Source organism: Mus pahari, chromosome 15 (genome assembly GCF_900095145.1).
Source record: "Mus pahari chromosome 15, PAHARI_EIJ_v1.1, whole genome shotgun sequence".
NCBI classification, from domain to species: domain Eukaryota; kingdom Metazoa; phylum Chordata; class Mammalia; order Rodentia; family Muridae; genus Mus; species Mus pahari.
Window position 1 is genome coordinate 61,671,682 of NC_034604.1, and position 17,600 is coordinate 61,689,281.

Genomic DNA, 17,600 nt, shown 5'->3' on the forward strand with positions numbered 1-17,600 from the left:
GGATGGTTGTGAGCCACCATGTGGTTGCTGGGATTTGAACTCAGGACCTTCAGAAGAGCAGTCGGGTGCTCTTACCCGCTGAGCCATCTCACCAGCCCGACACGCTGGGTTTCTAAGTGCATGTGAGTGCTTCAGTTATTCCATCACCCTGAAGAGCTGGATCTCTAAAGCCAAAGCTGCTATGTGGCATGTTAGAGGAGTGTCGGAGGACAGCTTCACTTTATAACTACAGTATTGCCTTTGGATTACATTTGGTTTATGACCTTGGCTTTCAGATGCTGTTTGGACAGCTGACAATAGCAATGCTGGTTGTCCTCATGTCCCTTATAAACTATGTAGTGTCAGGTGCAGGACTGTCACCAAGTAAATGCTACCTGCGACTCTCATGGGTGCCTGAGGTCTTTATGAAGATAACCACTCTCATTTGAAAATGTGTAACATTCTAATTGAAATATTAACAGCAGAACTCTCATTCAAGTGGAACAGTGCTGTAACTGGACACTTAACCTTCTGCCTAGCAATATTAGAGGTCTCTAAGGTAATCCTGGGGTACCATCGTGCTAGGTCTGACGTCACTGTCAGAAGGCTTTTAATGAGCGAACATAGAAAACTCTGAAACTCTGAACTTTAGGAGGCAGGTCTCCAGTATATATATATATATATATATATATATATATATATATATATATATACTGTGCCTGTGATGGGAGATTATTTTTGGTAAAATATGTATATAATGTCTGATCCAAAGGCTACACATTGAAGTGTTGCTTAATTTTGGCAGCAGGAGTTACAACGAATTCATTAATATTTTCATTATTTTCCACAGTGATCATTGTTGCCTTTTAAAGCAACGTTCTTCAGAGGCAGATGCTGTGGGGTGTGTATGTGTGTACATTCCGATTAGAAAATCCTTGAGACTTTCTGTGATAGGCACCCCTCTGGATGCAATAGCATCAGGTTTTTATAAGAAATAGATTTTAGTGTCAAATAGATTTTCCCATGTTAATGATTGTTGTGGGAGGGCCCAGCCCTGTGTGGGTGGTGATACTCCGAGCAAGCCACAAGCGGCTAAGCAAGCCACAGCAGCAAACCAGTGAGAGGCCTTCCATGGTCTCTGCCTTGGTTCTTGCTTTTAGGTTCCTGCCCTGCTTCAGTTCCTGTTTTGACTTTGTACAAGTGATACATTGTAACCTGGACGATTAAGATGAAGAAAACCCTTGTTCCCCTTGTTGCTCTTGGTCATGGTGTTTTTCACAGCAGTAGAAATCTAAGACAAGCATCTTTATTGTATTTATCTTCCTGCTGAACACTAAGCTAAACCTTATGGGTAAAATGCAAATTAAACTCTTGCCCTCACAACTGTTAAGAATGAACGGAAGGGAACAGTATGTGCAAGAAAGATGAAGAATACAAACATACGAAAAATAACAATTGTATGCTAATTAGTAGCAGCTGTGCTGAGCTGGCATGTAAGTACTGGGAATGTCAGAGTATTTTTGGGTGTTGTGGGTTCAGGGCTAAGTGAAAAGCAGAAATGGAGTACAACTTGGCAAGTCTTTTTTGTCCTTACCCTGAAGCTGTGGAATCCAAGCTGAGTAAGACATTTCCTTGAAAATCACTTGCATATACTCTGTTGTCGACAGGTGATGGCTCATGGTTCACATCATGGCCAATGCTTATTTCTATCAGTGAGGTCTTACTGCGACATGGCTGCACTCGTTTGTTTATGTGTTGCTTGTGGGGCTTCTCTGATCCTGTCACGACAGGGTTCTGAAGTAAGGGGACAGAGACTCCATAGCTGTGTACAAAGCTGTTTACCATCTGGCCCTCTGTAGACAGTTTGCTGACTCTCCAATTGCCTTTTTGTGTAAACAGAAAGTAAACACATGTAGGCAGTAAATACTGACAACTGATTTTCTGGCTTGGGTCTCACAGACTAACAGATTTTAGTGGTTCTGGGTATAAGCATGTCTCTGCATTTATCCCTAATTATTTTTTACTATTTTTAATGGAGCACTTAACAGTCAGCTCATATTCCTTTGGTCTATTCTATCGAAACTGTTGAGCACACTCCTCTGTGTGTGTGTGTGCGCGCGCGCGCGCGCGTGTGTGCGCGCATGCATGTTTGCATGTTTTAAGTGAATGCATGAATCTTTTGCTTTGATTTAATGTCTCATCAAAACAGTTGTGGTACTGAGCTTCCCGAGAGCCTGAAAGCTCAACTGGATCTCAGTATTCATTCGCATCTTTAAAGAAAAGCTTACGTAGGATACTTTATATACACATAGAAACATCTAAAGGCATAGTGTTGCATCAGTAGAATAAAAATGCATATCACAGACTATGCCTTTGGTTATAGGTCTGTGTGGAAATGCTTGGCTATTTTTGATTGTGTGTAGACTAATTAAATAATTCCCCCTTTTCCTCACTTAGAATCAGAATATTATATTTTCAAGCAAGATTATGACATTCAATAATCTATACTCTAAATCTTTGCCTATATTTTAATTTCAAAGATTTATATGCTATACTCTTGGAATGAAGTACAAAGTGTATTTAGTGAAATAGTAACTTGGTTTTGAACTGTACACTAACGTATTGCATAATTTTAAACCATTTGAGGGCTCAGGTGGAAATAAGGATTTTTTTTTTTTAATTAACTTGATACCTTTAGTCAAGACAGTGACATTGCTATGTGCATTTCTGTCTAGAATAGAGACTTTAGGAATGCTTGAATTATTTATAAAAATTTAACATTTATTTTTATGTATGTTTGTGTCTGTGTGAATGCATGGAGGTCAGAGGAAGGAATTGAATCCCTGGGTGTGGCATTACAGGCAGTTGGAATCTACCTAGGGTGGGTACTGGGAACCAAAACTAGGTTCTCTGTAAGTAGACACTGTGAGCCACCAAGCCAACGCTCTAGCCTTGTATATTTATTAATAAAATCTCAGGGTTTCCCCAATTCTGTAAAAGTGATTCATGAAAAGTTGCCTTCTTCTTTGATAATGTGCAGATATTTATAAACATTTGTTCGACTGTCAGGCATCTCATCCATTTCTGACCACATTTGACCCTCAAACATGAGAACGTTGCTCTTATGTTTTGAGACATTTGAGAAGTTTGAGGACTCAGATTTGATGGAGATTTATCTGGCCACTATATGCAAAATCAAATCCACCCCCCCCTCTTACTTTGTAGCTTCAGTTGGCCTGGAGCTTACTGTATTGACCCCAAACTCATGCAAACTTACCTGCTTCAGGCTCCCAGGTGCTGGCGTTAAAGGCGTGCCCTCCCATGGCTGGTGGCTTCTCCTTCCATTGTGGCGGTTGACAAATCCTCACCCCTGTACTCTTTCTTATTAACCTGGGCTCCTCTAGATGGTTCCTTCTGCTTTCATAACATTCAGGTTAACAATACCTAAATTCCACTTTTGGGAGAAAATATGCTTTATTTAGCTTAACACGATGATTCATACTTCTATTTGTTTTCTACAGAGTGACTTAGCGTTCTTTTTGAGGTCGAATCACAAGACACTGTGTGCCTCTGTCAAGTTTTATTTATTATCGATGGACAGGAAGACTGATTTCATATTTTGACTATTGTGACTATTGACGCCATACATGGCTGGGTGGGTATTTCTGTGGTATGTTGACTCTTTTGACGTAAACTCTCAAGTGGTATAGATAGCTAGAACAGGCATTAATTGTAGTTTGTCTTTTTGAGATACTTTTGTCCTGATTTCCATAGCTGCTGTTCTAATTTACATTCTTATATACTTTAAAAATGTTTGGTTACCTTCTGATCAATATGGTTATCTCTAAAGGGGTAGAGACATTTGGTAGGGAATAATAGGAGGTAGAAGTTAACACCAGCGCAGTCTGCCTCAGAGGCCAGAGATGGGTAGGCCTGGTGAAGTGCTACTGCCAATGTAACTATAGTCTCCACCTTTGGTATGTGACAAAGGCACTAGGGCCAAACTCACTGGATTCTAGGACCTCAGCACTCAGATGTAGTTGAAGATGGAGAAGCAGTCAGGAGGCGCATCCCCTGGGAGTCATTTGGTAATCCCCTGGGAGTCATTTCAGCCATGTCTTGGATTTGCTGGGCCAACTCTGCTTTATCAAGATCCTCACAGACTTCACAAGCATATTAAATTCCGGGGAGCTCCAGCTTAGGGCATCGGGTTTCCCAGAATGGTCAATGTTAGAATCGTCACCATTGGAGCTACGAAATGGTACAGAATCGCGGTGTGAGCTTCTGGGGGGTATCAGTTCACGAGGTCAGGAATGGGTCTGCTGCCCACTTAGGTGTGGACCCTCTGCTGGGATTCGAGTCCTCTCTGGTTGACTGAAGGGATGTTTGAGAAGGCAAGTTGCCTTCTCAGGATCTGTTGGGAATTCACAGCTGGCTTTACCCATGTAGTCCAGCCAGGCTTACTCTCTCTGAGGTTCTGTTGCATTTCTACAGGGCCCATCGAGGCCTGCGGGCACAGCTCTGGGCATGGCTAGATATTTTCAGGCAGTCTAGATACCCAACCTCCGTTCTTTTCTCTTCCAGTTCCCATGGAAACAGATGGGGGAGGGTGTGGAGACTGGGCAAGGAACTATCTTTACCCCCGCTTTTTTTTTTTTTTTTTGGTGATGGAAGGTCTGTTTCCATGGGAACTAGAAGGGAAAGGGATGGTAGTGGAGTAACTAGACTGCTTTTAAATTTCAGTGACAGCTTCTGTCCTCATGGTAAAGTCCACTTTGCCCAAGTTTACAGCTAGGCCAGGAGAGTTCTTATTTCTGTAAATGTGGCCATGTTTATCTGTAAGGGGAAGGAGGGGGAGGTAGGAGGAAGCTCTTAAAATACCCTTGCCAATATTTTCATTTTCCTCCAGGAAACCATTTTTAGGTGTTGGTATAAGTTATTTAAAAACCGTCTTTAGCTATTATTTTTTTGGTGCAGTTTTATTGAACATAATAACATGTTTTTATTCAGAGGAAGTGTGGAGATGAGTCATTTCAAATAGAGAGTGATTTCTCTGATGTAGGGAAGCCCTTGTAGCTTGTTAGTCATTATGCATTAACCGGTGCCTGGCTTACTTGGTTGGAATGGGAAGGAGGGCCAGGGCCCCAAGGAACACGTGAGGGGCCAGGTTGCCAAGGAGCGACTTACATGGGGATGCTTTGATTAGCAGTAAACTAAACTACCAGTACTGACATATGTAAGCAATTATTTAAAGATAACACTATTAAATTCTACTAAACACAGGCCTTGAGTTTAACTCCCTGAGTGTTCAACTGTGTCCAGAAACCCATCAGGGCTTTCATGAGTCAGCTTTCCCGTTCCCTCCTCCTGTGTGAGCAGCTTGTCCCCCCTCCCCCAACCGCTTACAATCCAAAGGACCATGCTGCCAAGATTCTAATGGCATCAAGGGATGTTACCCCCACCCCCTCAAGGACTGCCATCTTTGAAGGGGTCATTAGGTACTCCTGTAATATGCACAGACTATGCAGTATGCCCGAGGAGGCTTCGGTGAACTGTGCAGCAGAACTCTAACTTTGGTGTAGACTCCAAAGCTGTGCCTGTCCCTGTGGTCACCACACCCTCATAGTGGGGACAGTTGTACTGTCACCAAGGGGTCTGTGAGGTACTTGTCATCTAAGGAGAGCCCCCTTTATACCTACCCCTTTACCCTCTTTATTTTTCCTTATCTCACTCATGTTTATCAATATTTATCTTCTTTTCAACTCAGCACAAACACGATAGATTTTGGGTGGTTGCATGGGTGGGTTGGGGTATTTGGGAAACCCAGGAGAGTGGTGAAGAACAGCATCAGTTTGCTTTCTTTCCTGTGAGGCATGAAAGCTGGTCTTTGTGGGTGTGACTTGAGAAGTTATGTTTACTTTTCAAAACTGCAGGAAGAAGGGACACAGGAAGAGGTACATTGAAATGAAGTCTCCTTCCATCCACGTTACCCCCAGTCTTCCCCTTCTGCTTGTTTGTTTATTCTGGCTGCCCAGGGCTTTCGGTCCTCTGGACTCCAGTTTCAGGAGTTTGCTGAGGAGTGAGGGATAAGTCATTTCTTAGGTGGTGACTTCAGGGGAGCTGGGGAAAGAATAAATAAGGGCTAGATTTTGTAGGTTAAACGTGGCATAATTTTAAAAAGTGTGTGTGTGTGTATGTGTGTGTGTGTGTGTGTGACTTGTACACAGGTATCCACTGGAGGAGCAGGTTCTCTGAGACATCTTTCCAACCCCAAGATGACAGTTTTAAATATAGAGGAAGTTGGCAGTCAGGCTATCGAGGTCCACGTTGGTGTGGCTGATGTGTGATTTCAGTGTTGTATTTGGCGGTAGTTGCCTCTTGCTTCTAGAGCTCCTGTTGGTGTCTGGGAATTCTGTGACTTAGGCCTATTTTTAGATGCATTCAGACAGACAATGCTAAGTCCTCTTGCTGGAGTACACTTAAGAATGCAATAGCCCCACCCCCACCCCTGTCGCCGCTTCATAGTGCTTTGGTAGCTTGGCAAGGTGGCAGGCGTATGGCGTGGGCACATGGGAGACATCTCTGATCCTTCCAGGATCCGTGTGGAAACACAGGTGCTCTTCACAACAGATGCAGGTTCACAGCTCCTCCACACGCAATCTTCCAGGAGAACATGAGACCATAAGACCATATCAATATTTCCCCCAAAGATATGTGGAGTCAGGGTCAGCCTGTTTGGTGTGACAAGGTTTCTCATAGATGCAGTATTCATCACTGCAAGCACTGGCCACCGAGAGCTCATTTGTTACACCCTCAGGCCCAGTGGTTGCTTGTGTCAGCTCTGGAGCCAACCTCAGACAACGCCATGATGTGTGGTAGCATTTAAACATCTGCTTAACCATTCATTTCCTGGATTTCGGTGATCTGATTAAGTGGATCCACCAATGGAGGCTGACTTGGTTTTAGTACTTGGTGTGAGCTTCGCTCATTGAATTTCAAGCCATTCTCTTAGAAGGCGGCACGAGAGATTATACTGAGGTTTTGTATGAGAATCCACACTTCTCCCAGATGGATGAAGAATGGCATGCTATTAATTTCATATTTCTTCTTCTGGTTTCTATAAGTGATAAGAAAATAGCAGACCGATTGAATGGGAATGAAAGTTCTAAGAGGAAAGACATGTCTGTGTACACTGTGTCCTTCCAGTGCTTTGCAAGACTTTGCCTAATTTTTCTCTTAATAGGCATTTGGGTTCTCGTGAGTCTTTCTGCCAGAAGAGAGGCTGTTAAGTAACCCCGAGGGGTGTGTGTGTGTGTGTGTGTGTGTGTGTGTGTGTGTGTGTATTAGAGAAAGAGGGAGAGAGAGAGAGACAGAGAAAGATTAAGCAATACCTCATAGGTATGGGTCAGCATGTGTGTGTGCACTCACATGCACACATATACACACGCACACATGCACACGCACATGCACATGCACTCCACACTTGTTGATTGAAATTATTCTGCACTTTATGCTAGGTTGTTCTGTTCTAACATCCTACTGATGTGTAGAGAAACAGTGCATTTACCACAGGCCAAGGCCGAGCCTTGCACATGGTCAGAAGGACTCCATCCTAGATAGCATGGGTGTACAACTGGAAGCCAGATGGGCAGTGGTGGTGTGGTGTGAGAATTGGTTGTTTCTGTTCTACTCATGCCTGTTCACCGTGAGCCCGTGTGAGGACACAGTAGGGGTAGGAGAGGCCGGAGTTTGGGCTCTGGGACAGTCCTTCTCTGTCAAGGGAGGTTGGTAGGATATCTTGATAGTATTGTTCCTTTCTTGGGTATTGGGGAAAGCTTGAGACGTGCACATGAAGGCCTTATAAAAAAGCTAGCGCTTCACCCAGACAGTGAGTCAAAGAGGGAAGAGGAAGGAGGGTCCCAGTTGCCTGCAGTAACACTCTGACAGGAGATGCAGAACCACAGCTAAATGCTCTTGCCAGTGCTGCTCTTACATTCCAATATTTTGGTATGAAAACATGAAAAAAAATGGATATCGAGAAGCTTTTTCCTTTTAAAGGCAAAATTCTCCTCTTCTGCCACATTTCATTCCTAATCCTTCCCACACATCTTCTCTAATTCTGTACCCTCTCCTCTGCTTTTCGCCCGCTGTTAATTTTAGGTGACATGGGTTTTTTTTTTTGAGCTTTGGTTTTTTTGTCTATTGAGAAGAGAGAGGAGAGAGAGAGAGAGAGAGAGAGAGAGAGAGAGAGAGAGAGAGGGAGAGAGAGAAGACAACTTAACAAACCATGAAATGAAAATCATTTTGCATCCATTTGGGTTACATATGGACTGGAGGTGGACGTATCTGGCCATTTTTTCCTCCAAATCCTGATTTATATCATTTGCTGAGGTCGTGGGTAGTAACCGAAGAGCTGGAATTCCTTAGCACTTACTGGGTATTAGTGTCTCACACACATTATCTGTTTAAATGTGTAAGAATTCACGGGGCAGATGTCATCCTTATTTGTCTGTTATGCCTGAAGTAACTGAAGCTGTCAGCTGGGGTGGCCATTAAGTAAGTGCGAAGTCACACTCACACTCAGAAGGAGACAAACACAAGGGTGGTCTGACCCAGAGCCTGGAATTCTACTCTTTGGCCCATTTGTGTGTGAAGCTTTTGTGTTTTAAATGGTGCAGGGTCCAGAGTACACCCAGGATTGCTCCCAGGTTTGAATTCTCATGGCCGTCAGCTTTCTTAACTAGGGTTGGTGTCCTTACGTCTAAAGTGGCTGCAGGGCTGAGATGCGACAGAACACTGGAGCCCTGGGGGCAGAAACTCGGTGTGTTTGCTCATTTCTGTCTTCCCTGCCACTAGTATAATTTCTGGTCAAAGTAATGGCCCCCACAAATTTGATGGTGGAATACTCATTGTGTCCACGTAGCCTTTGGGATGTCCAGTAGGCTAGAGAGCAGGATGTATCATGGGCCAGTCATAGTTGTCTGTCACATCCTGGTATAAGCTAGTAGCAAGAGTGGCTGGCAGCGGTGGGGTGGGGGTCAAAGTGGTTTTGTACAAATGACATATTAGTCCATATTGTCTTATAGTCTTGTAAAAAGTAAGTCACCTGCTGCATTCTTCTGGTACAGTGATAACCGTTTCCTGACCTTTGGTTGGTCTGCCATGCCCATTTTAAGACAGTTTTATCCTAGGAAAACTTTTGTTGTGGATAAGGACTGTCCTCTAGGCTGGAGGTGGAAGCGGAACCCTGAGGAGGGTGGGAGTGGGGGAGTTTCACACTGTCCCCCACCCTCCGCTTGGACCCACAGTCTAGGTGTTGGTGACAGGCCAGGAGATGCCTTTACCCAAAGATTTTCTGACTCTTTGGCAAGTCCAGACCGTTTTCCTTGCACACGTGAGCATTGTAGGCATGCCCACATGAACAGTTTTGGCATTAGGAAGTAGAGAACATGTCAATATGTCCCTGTTCCTAGTGAGCAGGTTTGTACTGGTATGTAATCCGTACCTTCAGCCTCTCCCTCATTGGGCCATCATCTTCCTTGGTTCTGTGTGCATGTACAGAGCAAGTTGGAGTTTGGACCTGGGGCCAAATCCCTGGCTCTGGTCCTGGCTTTGTATACAACAACATACTAACTTTTGATTTGTTAGTACCTACCTTCTGTGAATCTCTGGGAGTATTCTCAGCCATGGAGTAAAGGGGTCATGTGGACGGCTCCACCCGGCTTCCCCTGCTGCCGAATCCTATGACACGATGGTTAGACTTAGCTCATTCATAGAGGTTAGATTTATTTTCTCATCTTTTTGGCAGGACCCCCCACCCCCACTTTTTACAAGTTGGAGTTGAGCATTAGACTGCACGTTATTTATGTTTTCTCCAGCATTATGTCTGCCGAAGCAACATTCCAAGGAATATTGTAATAATCTCTTTCCTTGCTTGCAGCTTATCCGTGTGTTTGAATCTGGCGCTGTATATTTAGCACTTGCTTCCTGAATCGTCTGCCTGAAGAAGGCACTCCTTTATTCTGAAGGTATAACCAGCGCCTGTGAGCTACCCCAAGCTAGGAAAGCTTTGACACTGGAATACAAAAGCTACAGCCCGGGTTTTACCCCCAAGGCACGGAAATGAAAGTACAGGGAATAATTCCTCGCCCTGGGACTCAGCCTCCCCTAGTGGCTGGCACAAGCGTCTTTGACCTGTGCAGATCCTCTGTGCTCCTGTACCATGTGCGTGGCAGGCATGTTTGCCTTGTGTCCTTTGGCCAGGCACACAGCCACAGGGGAATATTCAGATTGGAGAGGATCTTGAGTTTCACCTCCTCAGTTTACAAATGAGGAAATGGGAGTCTAGACAGGGTGAGTGACTTGAGCAAGTCTGAGAAGTGGGGCTGGAATTCAGGAGTAGCTTTTCCCTGGGGCACTCCCTGTGTTTTTCTTACTCAAGTCACACCTCTCCCTCCTTGCTCTCTTCCATCCTCTCTCTTCTGCCCTTGTGTTTCTTGTCTCTCTTCTCCATTCCCCTCCCCTTCTTTCTTCTTTTCCTCTCTCCACCCTTCTACCCCCCTCCCCTCTCCTCTCTAATCTTTAGTTGGCTTGGCCCTTGTTCAAGTTTCAACCATCTGCCCTTTCGGTAGAGGAACTAAGTAAGTTGGATAAGGAGCACTTAGCTTTCTTTTCTGCACATGTGCCTCAATAAAAATCCGTTGTCACATTTGGGTTTTAAAGGAACCAGCATTGATATATTCTGGTAATATCATGGTAGAATTTCTCGAGTGTCTTCCAGTCTAGCAACAGTGCCTCAGTTTGCCAAAGCTGAGAACCACCTCTTCATTTTTTTTTTTTTTATTTTTATGTTTTGGTGTTACTTTTCTTCCTGGAACTTTTCTGATGGGCAGAGAGTGAGAGGTCATTAGATACAAGCCAGGTCCTGGACTCTGAGGCGCTGGTTGGCTTCAGCTCTCCGCTGCGTCGTCTAGCTGTCACCCAGGTAACCGACACTCTGCCAGCGAAACAGTCTGTCCACAGTGAAAGGAAATAAAAACACAACCGCAGTGTTGATTCTTTGTGTGCTATAATTTTTTTTTTTGAATGTTAACTTGATTTCAAAAGAGGATTTGCCACTTGTCTGTTGGGCTCTGGCCCCTGTGCCCACTGTATGACCTTCCTACTTCCTGGACTGCATATCTGTTTTTATCACGTATTTCTGTGGGGGGACAGGAAAGCTAAAAGAGAAATGAAGTTAAGTTTTCATTCTTGAATGAGTCCCAGGAGGGGACTGTATTTCACATAAGTCTTTATGAACAGCTAGCAAGGCCGACTTCTACAACTTATTTGGTTCAGTTTGGGGAGTGTTTATGTTTTTAAAAATGTCCCTTCCTGTGGGGGAGTTTTTCCATTGAGTGCGCTCTATTTCCTTAGTTACTGTTGCTCTGTTATGGAAGTGCTTCAAGACGTTTTTCAAGTGCAGTATTAAATTAATTTATTTCCTGGTTAGTCCTTCCCATCTTTCCAGGATAAATAGAACACCAGAGTAGGGATGAATGTGTGTGTGTGTGTGTGTGTGTGTGTGTGTGTGATGCAGTGGGCTTTCTATAGAGGGTGTGAGCTTGTATGTGTGGTTCAGGCTGAGCCCGTGACCTTTTGTACTTGGTAAGTCTCCTCCCTCCTTGTTTATTATTATTAACAAGCTTAAGGCTTTTAGGTTTAAAGAAGAACTACCTCCCAGATTCGGAAGCTGTGGAGGACAGGAAACATGTTTAAGTTGTGTTTCTCCAACACATGAGACATCTGGGCTGGTTAACCTCTGTAGGATAGACTTTTCCTTTCTCTATAGTCCTGGTAAGTAACTCTTGCAAACTACCTGTTGTAGTTCAGAGGACTTCAAGCCGACTGCCTGCCTCTAAAATCTTCACTGGATAAGACACTGTGAAGTGTGACCACAACAGCCCTTCATGCCTTCTACCTCGTCTTCACTAGGGGACGAACTCTCCTCCCCCACCCCCATATGCAAGAGGATCAGAGCTGAGCAGAGCTGAGAACTGCTTCTCCACCTGGGGCATAGCACTTGCAAGTTGAAGGCTCGGGGCTAGGTTTATAAATAGAGACATTTTCTGGACCCTTCCATGTCCACGCGTTTGCTTTGTGTGAGGCACCACACTTAGGAGGCATTGTGTTAAATAAACAATTACTTCCATTCAGTCAAATATTCATTCAGTGAGTGTCTCTTCACTGAACACCTGTCAGGCAAAGGCAGTGCTGGGCACGCGGAGGAAGCTCAGAGACTCAAATAATCAATGCCCTTGACCTCATGACACTTAGGGTAGTGAGAGAAGTGAATGCTCTGTGATCAGGACCCCCGTGTGGCATAGACTGTGTCAAGTACTGGCAAACCAGATGACAGGCTGGAGCCAGGCTCTGATCTCCTCATAGGAATTTTTTTCATATACTCACAGCTGTTAGTAAATCTTCTCTGTTTATAAAGCTTTTTATTCATGTCTTCAGACTGTTCTTTATAAATATATAATAAATTACATATTCTTTATATCTCCTATATAAAGATATTCTTTATATATTACAATACAATACATATATTATGTAATGTACAGTATATTATCATATATCACATAATAAACATATATTATATATTTATTATATGATATATGATTAATTATATATAATATACTATGTTATACATATAAAGTAAATATGTGTAATTATTTTATTATATATTATATAATATGATGAATCATATATTTATTATATACAATTTATAATAATATAATGTATAGATTATGTATATAAAATATATGTAATATATTATTTTGTATAAAGAACGTGTCTTTATATATATTTATTCTTTCTCTGTATTCATATATTTGTTTTGTTTTGGTTTTCCTGACACGTATTCTGGATATTTCTCCTTTGAGGAACATGTGGTTATTCCTTTCATTGCATAGTTTGTCTTTTTGCTCTATTGAATATCTCAATAATATGCAAGTCGGTCTTACGTTGATGTAAGTCCATTTGTTAATTTTGCCTTTTGCTTCCTGTGCTTCTAGGGACATAGAAAACAAAACAAAAGGCAATAGTAACAAATTCTAAGTGTTCCACAGTTCTACCTTTGCTGCATTGGGGATTGACTTTTCTGTGTGGTGAGAGACAGGTGTGTCGTTCCTTTCGTCTGAATGTGGATCTTCAGGTTTCTCAGTACTTTTATTGAAGAGACTGATTTTTTTCTTCAGTGTATGTTTTTGTGCCTTTGTTAAAGATTAGCTGGCTGTAAACCAACCCTGGGTTCTCCCTTCTGCTACGTAGGTCAGTGTGCTATTTCATATCGCTGCGACGCTGCTTTGCAGTGTGAAATTTAGGTATCTAGGTGGCTCATGGTTTTTGCTCACAGTTGCTTTGCAATTGAACCTAGGATTTTTCTTTTGGTTTTTCGAGACAGGGTTTCTCTGAATTGCCCTGGCTGTCCTGGAACTCACTCTGTAGACCAGGCTGGCCTCAAAATCCTCCTGCCTCTGCCTCCCGAGTGCTGGGATCAAAGATGTGTGCCACCATGCCCGGCTGGATTTTTTTTTTTTTAAAGATTTGATTTTTGTGTGTGTATGTATGTGAGTGTGAGTGTGTGTGTGTGTGTGTGTGTGTGTGAGTGTGTGTCTGTGTGATAGGTTTGTGCATATCCAAAGAAATCTGAAGAGAGAATTGGTTACTTCCACACTAGGGTTATAGGCATTTGTGAGCTGCCATGTGGGTCCTAGGAACTGAACTTGGGTGTCATGGAAGAGCAGCAAGTATTCTCAACTGCTGAGCCATCTCTACAGCCCTGGATTTAGAATCCATATGGTACTTACATATAGATTTAGAATTATTTTTTCTATCTCTAGGAGTAATAATGTTGGTATTTTTCATGGGTACTATACTTAATCTGTACATCATGTTGGACAGTGTGATAATTTTAATGATAATAATTCTTCTAATCCATGAACATGGGTATTCTGCATATGTGTATACATACACATACACACACACACACAAATCCCCAGGTACTGACAAGCAAGGATGTTTGACTTCAATTGTAAATTAGACACTTCTTTTTTTTTCTCTCGCCTTTTTATCTCTAGCTAGAACCTCTGATGCCGTGTTGAGTGAGAGCAGTGTTGGGGGATGCACTGGTCTTGTTCCTAGTCTTAGATAAACATGTTTTCATCTTTCCTGTTGGTATGGTATTGGCTTTGTGTATGTATCAGTCTTATATTGTCTGTTTATGCTGGTGTGTTCCTTCTGTACCTAATGACACGAGGAGACACTGAAGTTTATCAAATGCTTTTTCTGTCTCTGTTTAGGTAGTTGTTGGATTTGCCTTCATCCTGTTGGTGGATGTGCCATGTGTTTTGATATCTGCTGAATCGTCTTTTATCCCTTGGAAAAGCTCCACCAGATCATAGTGTCAGAGTCACTTTCAAAAATTGCTTCTTCCAAAGCTTCGCTTTACGTTCTTATAGGGCCGATGGCAGCTGACATGAATTAAAGACCCCCTTCTAAGATCTTGGGATTCAAATTTGGGAAATTAATTCCTTACGAGTGTGAGTTCTAAGTAGCCCAAGGGAAGACACTTGGAGATTGTGGTCTTCTGTCTATTATTAGAGTGGCTCGGAAAATGGATAATGCGTTTGAGGGCTGTGAGTGGGGTTCCCCTTCACTCCTTATCTCAGTGTTCACAGAAAGGTCATAGTCAGGCCTGAGTTGGTTTTCGTTTTTTAGTTTAATCTGCTGCTGTTTTTTTTTTTTTTTTTTTGTGAAACAAGATCTAGCTATGTGGCTGAGTCTGACTTCTGTGCCTGCCCTGCCTCAGCCTTCCTGGAGCTCAGAGGACAAGTATGTGCTGCCATGCCCAGCTAGTCTGTTTATCTTCATGGTTCCCAAGGTCCGGTCCGTAAGAAAGTGACTTATTTCTTTTTAATTTCAGCAAGAGCAGAAGCAAAGCAGAGAACAGCCGAGCAGAGCAGACTGAGAGCCCTTGGTGAGGCTGAGCCTGCTCCCTGTGTGGAAGATGCCGGCCGCTGCGAGGCTGAGGCGCCCTTCGTTTTGAGGTGGGAGAGCGGGTTTCAGCAGGACAGCTTCTCCGTTCCTGACCTCACCATGGCTTCAACTCTCTGGCTGGATGGTTGATGTGACTGTGTGTCCCACATGCCGTCGGACTGTGTGACATCCGGGTAGTGCCTGCTCACAGGGTGTGGGAGCACAGCCAGTGGGCATCAGATGCTCCCAAAAGCTGGACCAGCAGAGTGATGGACTTGGACAGGCTAAGATGGAAGTGACCTGAGGCCTTGCCCAGGCAATTTCTTCACAAGAGGACAGCTTAAGAATTGAAACACAGGCTTGTCTGGGGAGCAGTATGCCGGAAGCTGGTTTTCAGGCCACAAATGCGTTCACAGGTGAGAGCACTCTCCACTTAATTGGGAGACTTTGATGTCACTGTTAGGTCGTGGGTAACAACATAGCAAACAACCGTATATAGCATGGAGGGGTGTTTAAACTTATAATCTGAATGCTGTTCGAAGTTAAGGGCTCAGGCTGCCATGGTGACAGATTTTGAGGAAATAATTATATATTCTACCTTCTCTAAATAGGACTGTATCATTAACAGAACAATGCCTTAGTAATTTTTTAAAAAAGGGTTAGGAAAGCTCTCCAAGGGGAAATGGATTGCTGACCAGTAACCTTTTGCTTTCTATCTCTCCTTTCCATCCTCAACTTGAATGCCGTGGTGGGACCACGGTGGCTGAGAGAACTTTGTGCTTAGGATCACGCATTTGTAAATGAGCAAGCACGACATGAGGATTTACTGTCCATTCTCCCTGTTGGCTGTCAGTTTGCACATTTTACAAGGATCCACTGTGCTGGGCTAGTGCTGGAACCATGGCCTGAGATGATGTAGTGACCTTGGATGCTGAATTCTGGCTCTTTTCTGATTGACTTAGCATCCAGCGGGATATGACCTCCTCTTTGGGGCTTATGGTGGATCCTTGTTTATTGGGAACAATATAGAATATAGAGAAAATGTTTTTATGTAAAAATAACCTTCTGGAATGGAGGAAAATATTTTTATGAAAAAAGAGCCCCGTCCTTTGTGTGTTTTACTTTGAAGGAAAGATGAGAGAAATGGAGTGTGACTGTCGCTGTCCCCGTGAATCTTAAACTTTTCAAATTTTGCGTCGAGAGTAGGTTGGTTGTTAAGGTGCCTGGAAAAAGGGGTCAAGGCTTGGCATTGAGAGCCACAGGGACTCTTTCCTGGCTGATCTTAGCCCCTTAACAAGACCTGCAGTTCCTTTCCGTCTCTCTGTGAATGAATTGCCCCGCTGTTCTGCTCCAAGGAAGGCTAAGAACACTGTCAGGAGATGTGGAGCCCACGGAGATCTGCTGTAGAGTTAGGTGGCCAGGCTCACCCCCATTCTCACCGTGGGAACATGGGTTAATTCTAAAGGCCTCAGAATCCTTGGATGTAACCTGGGGGCCTGAACTAAAAGCTCTTTTGTCTGGAGCAGTGATCGGGGGAAGGCTAGCCCCAAATGGTCATGACCAAAAAGAAATTTAAGCATTCACTCAGAAGACATAGAACAAAGCTAGGCTCCTTAGCACCATCTTCATCAGCTTCGGCTGCAATCCCACTGGGCCCTCTAATTACTGCGTGGGCCAGGCACCTTCGGTTGTTTTGATTTCAAAACCTGCTTATTTGTGGATGTCATTTCACTTCCTGTGGTGGGTAGTGACTTGTCTGTCACCTCGCCACCTTGATACCCAGAAGGCAACTAAGGATGGCAGGTATGTAGAGATATGTGTCAAGAGCGTCCAAAGAGCCATTCTGAGAAGAAGAGGGGACAAGGATGGAAAGAGGAGAGGAACTGGGACAAGAGGGAGAGCATGGGGTTCATCACCCCAGCTTAGTCCCCGGACTGGCCCAGAGGCTGTCTCTGCTTCCAAGGCTGTGAACAGTTCCTACAACTGCCATTTCCTTCCTGACTCCTGAGGAAATGCCTCCACATCTGCCTTGGCAGCCTACATGAACCACTACTGGTTCCTCGTGGTCTCCACTTAGGCACACCCAGCCCTTCCCACTCCTCCACCCCAAGGACGAAGGAAGTCAGACCAACTTGGGGTTCTGTGTGAAGCAACGAGCAGAACCCCCACATTCGACCTGGAGAAGCCCTGAGAGGTAACACAGGGATCTTCAGACATGGAGGCCCTCGTCAGTGATGGTGGCTACTGTGATTTCCGGCTGCTTCTGCTCCCGGTAGCTCCCTTCACCCCCCCACAGCCTTGCTCCGTCCATTCTCATGCAGCTCCTCCCTAGCTCACGTTCTCTTATCTCACCCTTTTCTCAGGAACTCTATTTCTTTATCCTTTTATCGCTTCCTAGTTGTGTTGGCCTGCTTCAAGAACAATCATACGAGACCTGGGCACAGAACACAGGTCATTAGCCTTGGTGGCAAACTGCCTTTGCTTACTGAGTCATCTTGGCAGCCTGCAGTGACTTTTCTTCTTCTTCTTCTTCTTCTTCTTCTTCTTCTTCTTCTTCTTCTTCTTCTTCTTCTTCTTCTTCTTCTTCTTCTTCTTCTTCTTCT

The 17,600-nt window shown here is 43.9% G+C and overlaps 1 protein-coding gene across 5 annotated transcripts in view; it reads left to right on the forward strand.

Annotated features, from left to right (window-relative positions):
* Ldlrad4 (low density lipoprotein receptor class A domain containing 4) overlaps positions 1 to 17,600 on the forward strand; it is a 311,621-nt gene that overhangs the window by 112,285 nt on the left and 181,736 nt on the right. For all 5 annotated transcript variants that reach the window (XM_029547067.1, XM_029547069.1, XM_029547066.1 and 2 more), the window contains exon 3: positions 14,945 to 15,413. In XM_029547067.1, the coding sequence (XP_029402927.1) occupies positions 15,374 to 15,413 (40 nt within the window). In that variant the 5' untranslated portion in view covers positions 14,945 to 15,373. The remainder of the gene's footprint in view (positions 1 to 14,944; positions 15,414 to 17,600) is intronic.